The sequence below is a fragment of the Chionomys nivalis genome, chromosome 22, assembly GCF_950005125.1.
Source record: "Chionomys nivalis chromosome 22, mChiNiv1.1, whole genome shotgun sequence".
Lineage (NCBI taxonomy): Eukaryota > Metazoa > Chordata > Mammalia > Rodentia > Cricetidae > Chionomys > Chionomys nivalis.
Window position 1 is genome coordinate 13,421,700 of NC_080107.1, and position 17,716 is coordinate 13,439,415.

At 43.2% G+C, this 17,716-nt stretch overlaps 1 protein-coding gene across 1 annotated transcript in view; it reads left to right on the forward strand.

Moving 5' to 3' along the window:
• Positions 1-17,716, forward strand: part of Lrp2 (LDL receptor related protein 2) — a 122,469-nt gene that overhangs the window by 64,660 nt on the left and 40,093 nt on the right. The window contains exons 23-38 of the mRNA XM_057755331.1: positions 63-182; positions 270-386; positions 1,529-1,906; positions 2,937-3,185; positions 4,209-4,420; positions 5,265-5,449; positions 6,016-6,244; positions 6,770-6,947; positions 7,908-8,036; positions 9,689-9,855; positions 10,263-10,406; positions 11,536-11,645; positions 12,106-12,283; positions 13,947-14,160; positions 14,899-15,138; positions 16,257-16,445. Of these exons, the coding sequence (XP_057611314.1) occupies positions 63-182; positions 270-386; positions 1,529-1,906; positions 2,937-3,185; positions 4,209-4,420; positions 5,265-5,449; positions 6,016-6,244; positions 6,770-6,947; positions 7,908-8,036; positions 9,689-9,855; positions 10,263-10,406; positions 11,536-11,645; positions 12,106-12,283; positions 13,947-14,160; positions 14,899-15,138; positions 16,257-16,445 (3,039 nt within the window). The remainder of the gene's footprint in view (positions 1-62; positions 183-269; positions 387-1,528; positions 1,907-2,936; positions 3,186-4,208; positions 4,421-5,264; positions 5,450-6,015; positions 6,245-6,769; positions 6,948-7,907; positions 8,037-9,688; positions 9,856-10,262; positions 10,407-11,535; positions 11,646-12,105; positions 12,284-13,946; positions 14,161-14,898; positions 15,139-16,256; positions 16,446-17,716) is intronic.

Here is a 17,716-nt window from a genome sequence, read left to right on the forward strand (position 1 = left end):
AGCACAGAGAACTGAGAACAGAGAAGTTAACAGAACTTGGCTTTGTTTTCGTATGTCATTAGGAGCTTCAGCGACATGCCAACCTACACAGTTCCGCTGCCCTGACCACCGATGTATCAGCCCGATGTATGTCTGTGATGGGGATAAGGACTGTGTTGATGGCTCTGATGAGGCGGGCTGTGGTGAGTAGACGGCTTCAGTCTTTCCTTATGGTGTGCTCAGTTTATCTTGGAGTTACCTTCAAACCCCTTTTCCTCTTTCCTTTCTAGTGTTAAACTGCACGAGCTCACAATTCAGATGCGCTGATGGGAGTGCGTGCATTGGCAGCCGATTTCGTTGTGATGGTGTTGTTGATTGCAAGGACAACTCTGACGAGGCAGGCTGTCGTAAGTACCCCATGCATGGTGTACATATACAAGGAGATCCTTTATTTTAGTATTGGACATTGCTGTTTAGTTCTTTTTAATTCAGACAAGCTGGGGGAAGACATAAAGCACAAAGTGTTCACGAGTCAACAGGTAATAGTACCCAATACTTTGTAGGCAGGCAGCCAATGTTATACAAATGTATACTGAAAATAATTAATTCCTTAGATTTTTTTAAATTTTTTTTTTACAATCCTAGGACATTAACCAATGTGGCTTTTAAAATTATGTTTATTTGTTTGTGTGTACATGCCTCTATACACTTGTGGAAGATAGTTCTTGTTTTCCACTATGTAAATCCTTAGACCTTAGCTGTTTTGCCAGCCCCATCTGAATGCAGTTTCCTTCAAATCTCAATTGGAAAGGCAAATTGTGGAATAGAAATGGTATGAAATTGTGGAATTGACTCAAGGTAATTAAAGCCAGGCAGATAGCCTTAGAAATGCCTTAGTCACCCTTCTATGGAGGGTTCGAAAGCAAAGTCCTTCTAATCCCAGGATAGAAGCAAGTCTAATGGACCCTGTTGATCAGAGCATTGGGACTAAAGGCATGTGCTACCACACCTGACAGAGTTTCTCTGTATAACAGCTTTGGTTGTCCTAGAACTCACTCTGTAGACCAGTGTGGCCTTGAGAGATTCATCTGCCTCTGCCTCCTGAGTGCTGGGATTAAAGGTGTGCACCACCACCACCTGGTAGACCCTGTTCTTTCTGTATTCACAGACATGAAATAGATTTTATTTGTAATACATTCTACTTAAGATAACACAGAGAAACCCTGTCTCAAAACCAAACCAAACAAAGCAAAAAACAACCCCCAAACCACAGAGGTCTTGGAACATTTGCTCGGTGGCATTTAGACAACCCCAAAGAATCAGAAGCAAGTATGTAAACTTAGTGATAGAAGGAAAAGAAGTCCACACATAAATATTTCTATGTACCATAATGTGCAAGAACGTTTGATATCATTTTAGCCTTTAGTATCGGTTCTGTCTTAATCATTATTATAAACTCCACATTTGTCCAGAATAATTTCCTCTGTAGCTATATGACATTGCAATTGCAAACCCAAGTGCATCATCCATGTGCCTTTGTTTCTCCTAGCAACCAGGCCTCCCGGTATGTGCCACCCAGATGAGTTTCAGTGCCAAGGCGATGGCACCTGCATCCCCAACACCTGGGAGTGCGATAAGCATCCCGATTGCGTGGACGGCTCCGACGAGCACAATGGCTGTGTCCCGAAGACCTGCCCCCCAACTCACTTCCTCTGTGACAATGGAAACTGCATCTTCCGACCATGGACCTGTGACGGGGACAATGATTGCAGGGATATGAGCGACGAGAAGGACTGCCCTCCCGAGGCTTTTCGTTGTCCCTTTTGGCAGTGGCAGTGCCCGGGCCACAATACCTGTGTCAATCTGAATGTCCTCTGTAATGGCGTCTCGGACTGCCCGAATGGGACCGACGAGTCCCCACTTTGCAGTAAGTTTCCTGATCACATTTGACTGCCAGAAACGAATTCTGAACAGTCTGCTGTAACCTCGCACCGTCACAGTCCCCACATAGCAGTTTGGGAAGGGATTTTAGTTCCTCTGTAACATCATATCCCTGATAGTTTAGTTCCAATAAATCATGACTGCATTATACTTCTCATTAAGTCCTTTGCTCTTGTGTCTGTGGTTCTCCCCCCCCCCCTTTTTATGTCATTGTTTAGAAATAAACAAGACTAAATGAGGGCATCACATCAAATTAATTCTCTTACTAATGTACTCATGAACTTTTCTAACTTGAGAATTGTCTAATTTTAATCATGTAACAACCAAAATCTGTGGGGAGGGGGTTTGTGTTTCTGTGATTAAAATGCTCTGCTTGGCGTGTGATTCTAATTACTGTCCCTTCTCTTTCCTCTTTGATTAACGCTCACTCTCAGATGAACCACAGCAGGTATGACCGTGAAGTATTCTTCAGACATGTGTCATGTAATTGCTGGAGTTGTACTAATCCGCCCCCCTCCGCTAGTGCACGTCCTGTGTCACGACTCTACCTGTCCATTGTGCTGCTCATGGCTATAGAGGATATTTGGGCAGGCTTTGGGCAGGCTCAGCCATTGTCATGTTGGCCCTGAGAGTAAAAAATGATGGTGTGTCAGTCAGTTTATGTCTTCTCCATGTCTAGCTTTTTCTGTGACACCTTTAAGACCTATTGTTCCATTTCTAGTTAGGTTGGTGAATCCTAGAGAGTATTTAGATTTCGTTGTATGCTTCATCAAGGACAGTTGGGTTTCTTGATGTCAGCTGTATTTTCTCACCCTCCTAAATACTGGAGGGTGGTCGTAGAGTTTAGTTCCAATGCATAATATATTCTCAGACAATTAAGAGGAGACACCATACAGATTATCCAAGAGAATGTGGATCTTAATAACTCTCATTAAATCTGGCATGGGATTGCTTCAGAGTGAGTCAAAAAAAGCAAGGATGTTTGACCCCCCCCCCCCCATGATTCTTTATTCTAGATCAAGACAGCTGCATACACTCCAATGGCGGTTGTACTCATCAGTGCATGCAAGGGCCCTTCGGAGCCACATGCATATGTCCCTCAGGATACCAACTTGCCAACGATTCTAAGACCTGTGAAGACGTGAATGAATGTGAGAGTCTAGGCTTTTGCAGCCAGCACTGTGTCAACATGCGAGGTTCCTTCCGGTGCTCATGTGATGCAGAATACACACTGGAAAGTGATGGGCGGACTTGCAAAGTCACAGGTAATCACCAAGTTTACAGGTGAAGCACGGATGAGAGCCTCTTACAGGTGAACCACCTCCAGTATAAGCATTTGTCAAGGTTGACTAGCAGTAAGCCTGACTAGTCTCCTTGTCAATTTATTTAATGCCTTGTGACCTGTGTGGTTATAGCTATGAGAATATTGATCCAGCTGCTTTCAAAGTGGTTCAACAGAGGAGGATTTAAAAGTTCCTTTATTACCAGTCACAGTGGCATGTCTGTTATCCTAGCCCTTGGGAGGTAGGATCAGGTCAGCTGGGGCTTCATAGTGAGTTCAAGGCTCTGCTTCAAAAATACCAACGTGAAAAAGGAGGGAACCTTTCTTTCCAAGTAGGCTGGATGAGAGTGGTCCAAGGGACAGACTGATTCGTAACATCATGAAGTTACCATTCATGATCCTTCGAAAACAGACTAGGAAAACAGTCTTCCTTTAAGGATGTAACCTGGTGGTCAGAACTCAGACATTTGGTTACCACAGCTATGGTGGTGTCAGACACCTCTCTCTGCTTAGGCCAACCCAATGTGGTATGATGTATTATTAAAAAGACAAGGGGTGGGAGGAAAGGACTATTAGTAGACATGTAGAACTCTCTGCTACAACTAAATGTTTGGGGAAAATAGAAAATGCTCAAGACTTGATCATTGCCAAGAATCAATCCTTCCGCATGCTAAGGTAGATAACAAAGCCCAAGGAGAACCGTAAGTACAGCTCACTCCAGACTGATACTCAGACGCCCTCTGCAATTATTCAAGAAAGCAAGCTATTTCGGGATACTACTATTATACCAATGAACAATTAAGATTCCCCTGACCCAGTTTAGCTTCCGATGACAGCAGGAGTGTCTAGGATGGCGTTTATGGCTGCAGACAGCTTAGAGCTTAAGAATGAAGTGATGAGTTCTTGTGTCTTACTCACCATTGGATGCTGAAGAAACCCTTCAATTGTATTTAGTTGTATTTTCCCTTTAGTTCATTGACAGTTTGTTTTTTCTCTTCCCCAACAGCCCCTGAAAGCCTGTTGTTAGTTGTAGCAAGCCGTGACAAAATCATTGTGGACAACATCACAGCCCACACGCACAACATCTATTCACTGGTTCAGAATGTCTCTTTCGTGGTTGCTATTGATTTTGATTCAGTCACTGGCCGTGTCTTCTGGTCCGACTTACAGCAGGGCAAAACCTGGAGTGCCTTTCAAAATGGAACAGACCAGAGAGTAGTAAGTGCCCTTCCCTATTGACTGCTCCTCACAAGAGAAGGTGCTACCCTCCCTTATCCTGGGCAGTGCATCCTATGCAAGAGGTCTGGATGTTCCTAACTTCAGGGCTGCGGGGCTGCTCTCCAGGCCTCTCCGTGATTTTGATTTCTCTACCACGTGATGCAGATTCTTCACAAGTCTTTCCTAAGAGCGGAGGAGAGCACAGGAGCATAAACTTTTCAACCCATCTCCCTCAGTTTGTTTGATTGGAGTTTATCTGAGTCATATGTGTGGTTGCCAAAAGAGGCCAGGAGCAGATGACTAATCCCTAGTTGTGAGCCGTCTTGTGGATGCTGGGAACAAAACTAAAGTCCTCTGCAAGACTAAGTGATTGAACCATCCATCTCTGAGTTTGTTTCTTGACCCCTGACAGTCAACAATTTCTTTGGTGAACACTGTATGTCTTTACATACTGGTAGAGTTCTTAGCAAATGCAGAAGCTTTTAAAATCAAAATGAGACCACTCACTAATACATCTGTCTTGCATTATTTAAGGTATGAATGTCTTATACTTACCCGAAAATACTGTTGGCTTACTGGTAGCTACATCATTATATTCCTTATTCTAGATATCCATATAATTTCTTTTCTTCTTCTCCTCTCCTCTTCCTTCTTATTCTTTGATACAGAGTTTCTCTACAGCTTTGGAGTCAGTTCTGGAATTTGTTCTGTAGACCAGGCTGGCCTCAAACTCACAGAGGTCTATCTGCCTGTCTCTGTGTCCTGAGTACTGGGACTGAAGGAGTGCACCACTACCACCCGGCTTGACGTTCACATGATTTCTGTTTTCTTCTTTTATCTGTAGGTACACGACAGTGGCACCTCTGTGACAGAAACGGTTGCAGTTGATTGGATAGGTCGCAATCTTTACTGGACAGACTACGCTCTGGAAACGATTGAAGTCTCAAAAATTGATGGGAGCCATAGGACTGTACTGATTAACACAAACGTCTCAAACCCCAGGGGACTAGCATTAGATCCCAGAATGGGGTAAGAAAGACACTGATTTAGCCCTGCGAGTCTTTATTGAATGCGTGTTAGGTTTCTCAGGCATGCAGTAACGGCCTGCAGATGGGTCTCTTGGCTGAGATTTGGAAACAACAAAATGGCTGTTTCTGCTTCATGTTCATGTTATTTTCTTGAGAGTCCTTTTAAGCTGGTTAAGGAAGAGACATTGCCTTGATTGGTGTAAGAGAAAGAAAGAAATCTTTCCTAGGTTTTACGAAGATTTCCTAGAGTTTATGAAGTTAGAGAATGTTTTCTACAGGATGCTAAGTTAGAGTTTATGCTTAACATGATGCTGACTTCCCAGATAGTGTAAGTTATTCCACATTAGTGAAGTTTAATGAATCGCTCTGAAGATAAGATAAATAAAAAGGACAAAAACCAGAACATTTCCATGTCATAAGGTACTGCATATTTTATGCACATTATTAAAAAAATAGCTAGATGATCTCTGGTTGTCTTGTGACCACAGAGGAAGGCATGACTCATGTGGTGTACTATGTTAAGTGAAAGTTATCTTTCCTGTTGATACATGTTTCCTCTTTTCACAGTAACCATCTAATGTTCTGGTCTGACTGGGGCCGTCACCCACGGATTGAGCGAGCCAGCATGGACGGCACCATGCGCACGATCATCGTCCAGGAAAAGATCTTCTGGCCCTGTGGCTTAACCATTGACTACCCCAACCGACTCGTCTATTTCATGGACGCCTATCTTGATTACATTGAATATTGTGATTATGATGGGCACAATCGGAAGCAGGTCATTTCAGGTGATTTGGTAAGTTTTTGAAAAATTTCAAACCACAGTAGAAATCAGTAAAAGAGAACTGAGAACAGATACACACAGATAAGAATAAAAAAAAGAAAACCAGATTAGGGAGTACTTAGTGAGGTTAAATCAACCTTCTGTTCTTAGCAAGAAACTTAGTAAGTTTATTTTAGCCATTAGTCAATGGATGCTAGTCGTTTGCTTATGTATCTTTAAAAATCATGGTGAAATGAAGTTACTAGACTTATATTTTCCCAATGAAGACAGAGCCTGTTGTGTGCTTAATTTTTTTTATTCAGTGAATTCTGTTTAAGTTTGACAAGTTGGTTCAATGCTACGAGGAGCGAGCCTTCGTGCATATTGGGTAATATAGGCCTACAATATAATAGGAATAGCCCTGGAACAATTTCCATTTCAAAATGAATGTCCAGTATCATTCCTAGTGCCTACTCTAGGAATTAGAATCTTCAGTATTTAAGCGCCCTACATTCTTCCCATTTCTGGGTGAGGTCTCACTGTCTGCTTCTCTTCCAGGTTCTCCGCCATCCTCATGCTCTGACTCTATTCGAGGACTCTGTGTACTGGACCGACCGTGGTACTCGGCGGGTGATGAAAGCCAACAAGTGGCATGGGGGCAACCAGTCTGTTGAAATGTACAGCGTTCAGCAGCCTCTTGGGATTGTTGCCATTCATCCTGCAAGGCAACCGTCTTGTAAGTGATGCCAGCCTGCCTGGAAATGGCATTTTCTTTTTGCTGCCCGCAGTACTCCATGCTTTGCCTGGGCTTTTGCATCATTCTTGCTTTTATTTACTGCTGGAAGAGGAGTCCATTGTAGGTGAAAATACCATATACTGTATATATAATGTAGCAATTAGCTACTACCTCTGGGACCTTCTTTAGTCGTGAATTGTTGGGCCTATTATGATACCATCTCCTTGTAGGTGTTCTGCTGTGGCCATCCCATGTCCCCTTCATGTATAGGGTGTTGTGAGGGACAACACTTAATCTTCCCATAATCTTTTCTCAAGTCTCTCTAGTGGTGTCTGGTTCTGTTTCTTCTGTGTTGTACATTTACCCTCCTAGACTATATCATGGACTAGTGGCACAGCAGGCGAGTTCTCAGCTTTGAACCTTGGTACTTTTCTCTTCTGTCTTGAACATCTGTTTTCTTTCTGTCTCTCTCAGAATTGCTGCTTTGAGTCATCTATGGTTTCTTGGAGAATCTTTTCGTAAGCACCTCTCACAGTGCTCTGACATCTTATCCTCACATTCTGAAATTACCACCCACTACATGAGTTACCAGCTCTGTTTCCTTTCTAGAATGCCCACTCCATGTTTAGATAAACCGTGCTTGGGAACTCACAGATGCTTAGTATTTTGGTGAGGAAGAGAATAGATTTTCTAGCATGTCCTATGTAGAAGAAATAGGATACACACTGAAAGTCCAAATAACGGGCACACGCAAAGCTGCCTTCATCTTCCATACAGCAAGGTAGCGTTTAGGTCTGGCGAGTAGACATTGTATTTATATTATAGGATCTAGGGTATATCCTGGTTATAGACTGAAGCTAGGACCGTGTGAAAGACATTCTTATGACCCTATACTGGACTGCCGTGCAGGTGTTTCCATTCATGCATGCACACACATGCATTCTCTGCTTTCTTCCACAGCCCACAACCCATGTGCCTTTGCTCCCTGCAGTCACCTTTGCCTGCTTTCTGCACAGGATCCTAGATATTATTCTTGTGCTTGTCCTTCAGGATGGAACCTCTCTGACGATTCTGTCAACTGCGTGAGAGGTGAGTGTGCTCTGATCAAGCCTGTCATAGTTGCAACTAGAATGTGGGAAACCCTGCACCCAGTTCTGTTATAGTCATTGAGGTGATAGCGTTAAGCATCTCTATTGCTATACAGGTTCTGTGGACCTGTGCATATGCGTCAACCTTTAACCTTTTCTGCATTTAAAGTAGAATTTATTTTTGATGTTTGTGTACACCTTGCACATTTTCAGGTCCTTTGTTTCATTCATTCTCATACCAAATAATCAATGGTGAGCTTCAGAACCGTTAATGTTATTATCTGATACCCTAGAAATAAGTGCTATCTCTGTTAAGAAATATTACAAGTGGCCATTTGAGCAATTTAATCTTAGTTATATTAGTAGGTTGATTGAAGGGTGTGTGGAGTGTTGTGTCAAGTGGTCAAGAGTGCAAAAGGAAAGAGAAATGATTTCTTCAAGGGTGTATAAGCAAAATCATCCTCTATTGCTCAGAAATATAAAAAAAGTTCACTCTTCACTGAAGAGGAGTGGAAGTATTTTGAAACTGACACAAATTGCTAGAGAAATTGAAACTAGATGGTTAGTTGCAACATGTTTCATATGTCCAAATGTTTCAACATGCCAAACGTAGGGAAACTTTGAAATGGAAAATACACGATGGGTTTTAGGGCATTTATAGTGTTTTCAGGTTGCAGTGTTTGCACCTGAGGTCCTGAGGATGGTGCCCCGCACAGACCTGTGACACTGTGCACTGATACTCTCATGATGAAAGGTTCCAATGATTGGCAATACTTTTTTTTTTTTTTGCTACTTTTCTCAGAGATTTATTACATTACTAATCCTTGGTGACATTGTTTAATTTAATGTGTCCTTGAATCTTTCAGAGAAGATTAATCTGGACATAGATATTTTAGATACAGGGCATTCCTTCACCAGACAAAACTGTCAGCTGATTATTGTAGGGACATCTAATGGCGACAGCAAATAGTATCACTTGTCATTTCACAAATAATTTCACTTGTGGTTTTCCCATGGGCAGATTTGGAAGTGGTCGCTAGTGTCTCTTGTTGGTTTCTGAAGATGGGCTGGGGTGGCATGGTGGGGGTGGTGTTTGCCTGTGTGAGGTCCTGGGTTTAATCTCAGCCCTGCAAAACCAAAAACCAAACCAAGTACACACATGGACGGCGCGCGCGCGCACACACACACACACACACACACACACACACACACACACACACACACACAGAATCCATGGTCTCCTGAAAGCAAGGCAAGTAATCTCTAACTTAGCTATAGCCCTCTGCTACAGATATTTATTTGGGTAATTTGCAGATTTTCAATAAAGGTCTAAATATATAATTACATACAATAGTAATTGTGCCTCAAAATGATATCTGAGAGGCACGAGACAGTTACTCTTTATGAAGTTTGTTCCACTTCCCCACCTTCCCTGCATCATTTATTGTTAAGGCTCTCTATTGGTAGAGAGAACTTTCAGACTCAAATCCTGATAGTTTGTCTGAGTAAGGCGATAATGAGGACTATGTAGCGGACCATCCTCAGGCAGTGTCTCCTGCGGGGCTGAGGGGCTTCTGTGGAAGGACTATGGTTCGTCATGACACTTCTATGTTAGTGCTGCAATGCCTGACACACTGCTTGCTGCTTCCGCAGGTGATCAACCTTTCTTGATGTCTGTAAGAAATAATATAATATTCGGAATCTCCCTTGACCCTGCGGTGAAGGGCAATGACGCTATGGTCCCCATAGCAGGGATACAAAATGGTTTTAATGTTGAGTTTGATGACTCAGAGCAGTTCATCTACTGGGCTGAGAACCCGGTAAGTTGTATGCGCTCAATGTTTATGACCATTATTTTAAGACAAAATTCCCTCAGGGATTTCCAGGAAGACATTTGATGTGACTCTTGGGGGCCTTGGGTTCCATGGGGCAAATGTTTCCCCAGTGTCTTTGTTTTTCCTTTATGGAAGCTTCATTTCATCTGCCGGAATGGGGAAAGGGCCAATGAGGAGGAGTCTGAAGGGAGCTCTGGGGTTGATGTATCTGTCTTGCTGACTTCTCAGCCCCCTTCTTCCCTTCTGAAAGTTCAGGTGTTCAACTTTGTTTGCTTTTCCCAACAAGTGAGGAGCACCAAGGAAGCGGCAATAGCTTTACTGAGAAGGGGGCCTCTGTGTAGGGGCCATGCCCCTGCCTTATGTCGGCTCAGCTCCCTTATCTTTCTTCCCAGGGTGAAATTCACAGAGTGAAGACTGATGGCAGCCAGAGGGAAGTGTTTGCTCCTCTATCTCTGGCCGGGTTCTCCTATAGCCTGGCCTTAGATTGGGTATCAAGAAACCTTTATTATACCACTTCTGCAAGTCGGTCCATTGGGGTAAGGCTTTTCATCTGCTTCCTACAAATTATCTTATATTCAAAGATGAGCAAGGCATATTTTTCTTCCTTGCACACAAGCTCCAGTGTGGCAAAAGCAACCATGTAGGGTGAGGAATGGTTATTTTACTGAGCCTTGGAGGATGACCAATGCTCGTTTCTAGAAAAAGTATGGAAAAGGCTGAGAGATAAAAACCCTGAACTCATGAACTGTTTGATCTTGGACAAATGTCTTCATGGTACTGAGTTATCTTATGAAACGGGGTACAAATTATCTCTGTATTCAACATGGAAGATGAATCATCCAAGGGTTTGTATAACTCTTTTAGGCAGTATAAACGATCTATACTGTTCCAGAAGGGAACATTCCGTGTTGAAAACAGGAGGTGGTGTTGAGGAGCCTGTTTTCCACTAGGGGTCGCTGTGTGCCTATTTCTTGAAAACAGGTGCAGCTTATAAATGAAGCCTGCAGGTGGCTGATGAGAGAACTTGAGGTAGAATAGAAGGGATTTAATGTGACCCAAGAAGACTCTTCGACCCAGAAAACGTAGGAGATTGTATTAGAAAAGGGCAACTTGAAATCAGAAAAATTACTGTAGTTCAAGCAGTAATTAGAAATGCCAGACAAGGCATAGATTGAGGGGAAAAAGGTAGTGTGCATGTATGTGTGTGTGCTTGCGTGCGTGCATGAGAGAGAAAGGGAGAGAGGTGTGTGGGGGGGAATGCTAACACAGATAAGTGATCTATTTGCATCCAGTAGTGATTTTACAGAAAACCTTCCGTATAGCAACAGGCAGTGATCTTTGTCTGCTTATTCATCGCTGGGAAGTGTTTGCCTCCATATATGTCAGTGCAGAACATTGAAGCAGTGCTCATAGGGACCTTAAGAATATGCTGGGTCCCCTGGAACTGGAGTTATAGGCACTCCAGTGAGCCAAATGTGGATGTTAGGAGCATAGCCCAAGCCTCTCTGAGCCACCTCTCTAGCCCTGGTTGTACTTAGTGGGGTCAGAGGGAAACACAATGGCGTCTTGAGCCATTTCTGTTTACTTTAGCTTTTAGCTCTGCATCCCATCCATCTTTGTTCCCACAAAAGAAATTCAGTTCTAATACACGAATTTGGACTGTAGGTGGTGACACTCCAGGGAGACACGAGGTATGGAAAAACACTGATTACTAACGATGGCACCTCTCTTGGCGTTGGCTTCCCAGTTGGCGTAACTGTTGATCCAGCACGTGGGTGAGTGGTACCAAGTGGCCTGTATGTTCCTGTGTCTGCACCATCCTTATCAATGCTCTGATCTGAAGAGATGTCCTGTTGACATTTAAACTGTAGGATATGTGACATTTTAACAATGTAAACCCCAGTGAGGAAGAGCAGTAACTCAGAATTATGTTGAGTATGTTGAATATGAAGAAGGGTGTTTCTTCCTTTAAGTTCAAGTGCATATTCAGTGCTCCACTTGCAGGAATTTAGGAACTAAATATGATACAAGCCTGGGCAATATATTCTGACCTGAAGACTTTGAAGGTTGAGCAGATGGAAAATTCCACCATCCTGTCTTCACTATTATTCAAAATAGCATCAGATAATAGACCTCTAGGGATGCTGATGGGACACCAGTTAAATGCCCCTCTACTTGGGATCACCCCTTTCTATTTCCGGTTTCATGAAATCCTCATGCTTTTTGTGGTTTTAGGAAACTGTATTGGTCAGACCAGGGGACGAACAGTGGGGTTCCTGCCAAGATTGCAAGTGCTAACATGGATGGAACAGCTTTAAAAATTCTCTTCACGGGGGACCTGAGTCACCTGGAGGTTGTCACCCTGGACATCCAGGAGCAGAAGCTCTATTGGGCGGTCTCCAGCAGAGGCGTGGTATGAGCGGCCTTTCACTCCCTGTTCACACTACTGTGATTCCAAATGTGCCAGGTTACTTGGCAACCTAGATCAGGGTTTTCCTGCATGTTCTCTTGACAATGCTCGCCTTGCTTCAGTGTGTGCCACATTCGTGATGTCATGCTTCTCACTGAAAAGACTCATTGCAGAGTAGACACCCCTACACACACACATGCGCGCGCGCGCGCACACACACACACACACACCAACAGAGACTAAGGAAGTATCTCAGCTCAGCAGCTGAAGACATCGTTAGTACACATGTGAAATTTCCTCTGATAGTTCTTAACTTCAAGATGGAGCCCCTTATGCTCTGCAATAAAATGTACTATAAGGTTCCATTGACACTTGACTGTTGCTGCTAGACGTTGTAGCTGAATTTGGCAAAGAAAGTCCTCAGTAATGATTGTTGATGAATCAGATTGTATGTTGAATATATTCTGGACAATAGTAATTTCAGTAACATCAGACACTGGTGTTAGCCACGAGGCCATGAAGTAGTCCTTGCTCTCTTTCCCCTTTCTGTTCCACAGATACTAGCTTCATTTCTGGGATGACATTATTGTTATTATTTGTATCACCAACTGCAGTTCTTGGTATTGATCCTGGGATCACATACTCTGTCTCTCATCAATATACAGCCTCTGCTGTCCCAATACTTATTCACAGTGAGATGGCTCAGTGTTGTTAAAGGTACTTGCTGCCAAGCTCAATGACCCAAGTTCAATCCCTGAGGACCACAAGGTAGAAAAAGAGCCTTGATGTTGTGCATATGGGGGCACCCAAACACAATAAAAATTACATAAAACTTATCAACATATGTGTAAGCACCATGCATGCTTGGGTGCATAGATGTTATTAGGATGTTCTCATCACGTGCTATGATCTCTGCATACAGTCAGTACTGGCTAGACAGAACTCAATGACTGCACTCCTCCCTGTTCTGCACTCCTGAATCCATTGGTTTTATACTCCACCTCTCCTTCTATAATCATCAGAAGTTAATTTGCCTTATGTTCAGACTTTTATTCCTACCGTGAGTGAGTTGGCTTTATGAAACTACAGTTTTGATGCTTGCCCAGTTGAGAGCTTGCTCAACCTCTCTGCTCTAGCCACTGGCAGCCAGAAGGGTAATGATTCCTTGCTTCTAGGATTTCTGTCATTTCTGGCATATAACCTCTGGGTTCTCTTGTTTGTAAGGTAGTGGATAACCCAGATCTCCCTCACTGCTTGGCTGCTGGTACAGGCTTTTGAACCCAAGTTAAGCCAGTGTTACTCCCTCACACTCCCTAGAAGCTGTCTACTTGATTCTTTCTCTGTAAACGAAAACTGTTTATCCACACCATAACACCACGCTTGGCTCCCATCAAGTAGGGCTGGCTTGAAGTTCTGGGGAACATGTCTCTGGAGATGTCACAGCCAATGTCTGTCAGCTGCTGCATAATGGTGCATGCTCAGACATTTCTACGTATTCTTAAGCATGCTGTGAGTCACTCAAAGATGAAGATGTTTGCCTGTTCTGCATACTTGTCTTTGACCAATTCCATATAGATAGAAAGGCCATAAAGATGCAAGAGAATGGGAACTTGAACATGATCATTCAGTATGAATCAGTGAAGTAACAAGACTTCTGATCCTTCAGATTGAAAGAGGGAACGTGGACGGTACTGAGCGGATGATCCTGGTACACCACCTGGCCCACCCGTGGGGTCTTGCGGTCCACGGCCCCTTCCTTTACTACTCTGATGAGCAGTATGAGGTCATTGAAAGAGTTGACAAGTCCTCCGGGAGCAACAAAGTAGTCCTGAGAGATAATGTTCCGAGCTTGAGAGGTCTTCGCGTTTATCACCGACGCAGTGAGTACTTGTCATGGAGACACATCCTTACACTCACACCCCGTCCACATGTATTGTAGTTCCCGGTGTATACACACGTAAGCGAAATTACTGGGAACATTTGACAGCTAAGTGTCAGTGACTTATCTGACATCTCAAAGGCCAGAATTGGCCTCTGCGTTTATTTATTCCCCTGTACTTTTGTTTCTTCCTGCATGTTTCCTTTTGTAATAGGACCTCCGTGAAGGGCAGTCATTTTTGTTTGGTTTACTGCTCAATGTCAATGTTGGGACAAATTTTGGGACAGAATTTTTAGCCTTAACTAGAGTACTCCCCCCCCCCAACAAATTAGCTTCTTTATTCCTTTTATTTTACCAAAATACTATCTTACCATGAAAGTAGTATCTCATAGAAATCTGCCTGCCTCTGACTACCAAACTTATAATATAAGCTTTATAATATTGAGTTTCTTTTTCACTTTAACCACAAGAGTATCAACTATTCTGCATCATATATGCTATTTTTATTGTGTGTGATTAGAATGTCTTTTAAATATCCTCATCTCATAGATTGAAATGCAAGGAGGCAAAAAAAAAAAAAAAAACCAACAACAACAAAAAAAAAAACAAAAAAAAAAAACCCCCAAATTCCCGTCTTTCAGTATTGGCATTAATCTGCTAATCTAGTTATTATGTGTTTACTTTTATAATACTGCATTGACTGATTAAGTGTGCTGGACTGATTTTTGCATTCTTTTAGGTGCTGCTGACTCTTCCAATGGCTGTAGCAACAACCCAAATGCTTGCCAGCAGATCTGCCTGCCCACACCAGGTGGAATGTTCTCCTGCGCCTGCGCCAGTGGGTTTAAGCTCGGTCCTGATCATCGCTCCTGTTCCCCATACAACTCTTTCATTGTCGTTTCCAAGTTGTCTGCAATTAGAGGCTTTAGCCTGGAGCTATCGGACCATGCAGAGGCCATGGTGCCAGTGGCTGGCCAAGGTGAGGCTTGCTTCCAGCTGCTGCCAGCTCCAATGTGGTTTATAAACTTCAGCTCAACAGAATCTTCTGGAGGCGAGGGCCTGTCAAGCCCAGAGCTGAGCCAAGTCCTGTCCTCTGGATTGTGGTGGAGAATCTAATGGGGCCAGAGTTTGCTGGTTCATGAGATTCACAGGCTTAGAGGGCTATAAAGTATAGCATGGATTTTCAGGAGGTATCACCGAATGGATGTTCTGTATTCCTTCCTTCTCTGTTAATGAGGTGTACACAAATTTATTAGTATATATTTGGTGAAGTGATGTATTAGTCCCCAATAATTATATCATATTTTTCTTTTCTTTCTTTATTTATTTGGGAGAAAGTCTCACTATGTATTCCTGTTTACCTGTATATAGACCAGAGATCCACCTGTTTATGCCTCCTGATTGCTGGGATTAAAGGCACGTGCTACCCTGCCTGACTTAATAATCATATTTGTGAATATGTAAACAATAACGTGCCTCTTAGATACAAGCCAAAGTATGTAGCAGAGTTTTCTAGCACCATAAGAAACACGCGAGAATATTCTTGCCAGGATATCTATTTCAGAACACCAAGGGGTGGTGATGAAACTTGCTTGCTCACTGCTAAAATGAAGGGTCATGGACTCGCTCCCTGGCATCGCAAAACCAAGTCAGACCAACAACAAGAAGGAAACACCCTCAGAAGAAAGTTCTGCACCCATTAACATTTCTGCAGTCTTGACAAGAATAGCAGCAGGAGATGGCACATCCGAGTGAACAGTGGTCTCACAAGGCCCCTTCCTAGATGAAGACTTGCTGAGAGGAGAGACAGTCTTTCTCAGGGATGCATACCCCCCCCCCCATCGGTTTCATCCAACAAATACTAAGTTGTCAGTGCAGCTTACAATAATAATGTAATAATAATAATAAAGAAAAAGAATACACGAAAGTAGACGAGGTTTAGAAGTAGAGGAGACGGAGCAGTAGTGAGCAGCAGGGTATGCTAAAAGGCTTTAATGAAAAACATTAGTTTGTATAGTGCACAAATGCTAATCAGCGGGTGGGGGCGGGATTTGAAAAGTGCTAGTTCAGTTTGCTGATTTGTCTTAAATGTTGTAGGGCGAAACGTTCTCCACGTGGATGTGGATGTCGCCTCTGGCTTTATTTACTGGTGTGATTTTAGCAGCTCTGTGAGATCCTCTAATGGAATCCGTAGAATCAAACCTGATGGGACTAATTTTACCAACATCGTTACCTATGGCATAGGCGCAAATGGAATCCGGGGTATTGCCGTGGACTGGGTAGCAGGTACGTGATCTACAGCTTCCGTTTTCATCTCTGTGTCAGAACTGGATTTTTCTAGATCAGGTATAAGGTCATTTAAGACTAAATGAAGGATGAGGTATTTTAGTTGACAGATTAATTGGGGATGAATCTATTTTATGCAATTGAGCAGGAAAATATTAAATTGAGATTAGAATTATCTAAAATTAAGAAGAGGAAAGGCATTTGCTTACTTTAAAGTCAAGAAGCTTTAGTTACAGATTCATTTTTTTGTATTCTGTTTATTTTTTGTATTCTCCTCCTACCTGCAAACTTTCCCACATACCCCCCTCCCTCAAATGCATGGTCTCTTTTGTCATAATTGCCTGCATATCCTGGCTTACATATACGTCTAGATCCCATTCATATCCCTACCTTTTTGTTTCTGCCCTCTGCGCGCCTGCAACCTTCCCCCTAAAAGAAAGGAAAAGAAAACCAAAACAAAAGCAAACAAGGAAACAAACCAAAGTATCTTATCTTCATTTGTAAAGAGTTGGTTGGGTTCAAGGCCTCTGATACTGAGCCCTCATTGGAACCCCTCCCAAATATTCTGCTGTTGTCCTGAGTCTTGAAGATCCTGCATCTGCAGGTCCTGCCCCTTCACATGACTTAGCAGTTCATAGATGAGATGGATGTTGGGGGTACCTGGGTTGGTCAGCCTGCCAGGTTTCCCTCATTGTCACCACCACGGTGAGCTCTCCAGCACTGCCCAGGCTAGCTCACCCAATTTAGCAGGTAGTAATGGGGGGGGGTGCATGGCAGCAGCAGGTGGTGGCAGTTCTCCTACTCACCGACACACTCACCACCAGTGCCGGCTCTACCGTTTTACCACAGTGAGGTGTGGGACCCTTCTCTTCAGTGTGACATTTGTTGAGGGGCTGGACTTGCTCTCCTGCTTTCGTGCCTCTGAGGCCAGCTCTCCAACTTCCTGCAGATGGCAAGGGGTGGGTGCAGGGAGGGCTAAATTCCTGTTCTCAAAGGCTGGATTCCCCCCTCAGCAGGGCCAGCTGTGCAGTGCTGCCCCGGTGAGGAGCAGGGCTCGCTTTCTAGAGGGCTGCAGCTGCTGAGGGGATAATGTCTAAAGCTTCCTTGATAATGTATACAACAATCATTACATGTATTTCTCTTAGTTATTGATATGCCCAACTCAGTATTACATTAATTTACTTATGTTTGAATTACTACTCATTCTTAACAGTGCTCTGAGAAATAATATATTACAAACAGAGACCATTATATATTCTTGATCTTGATGA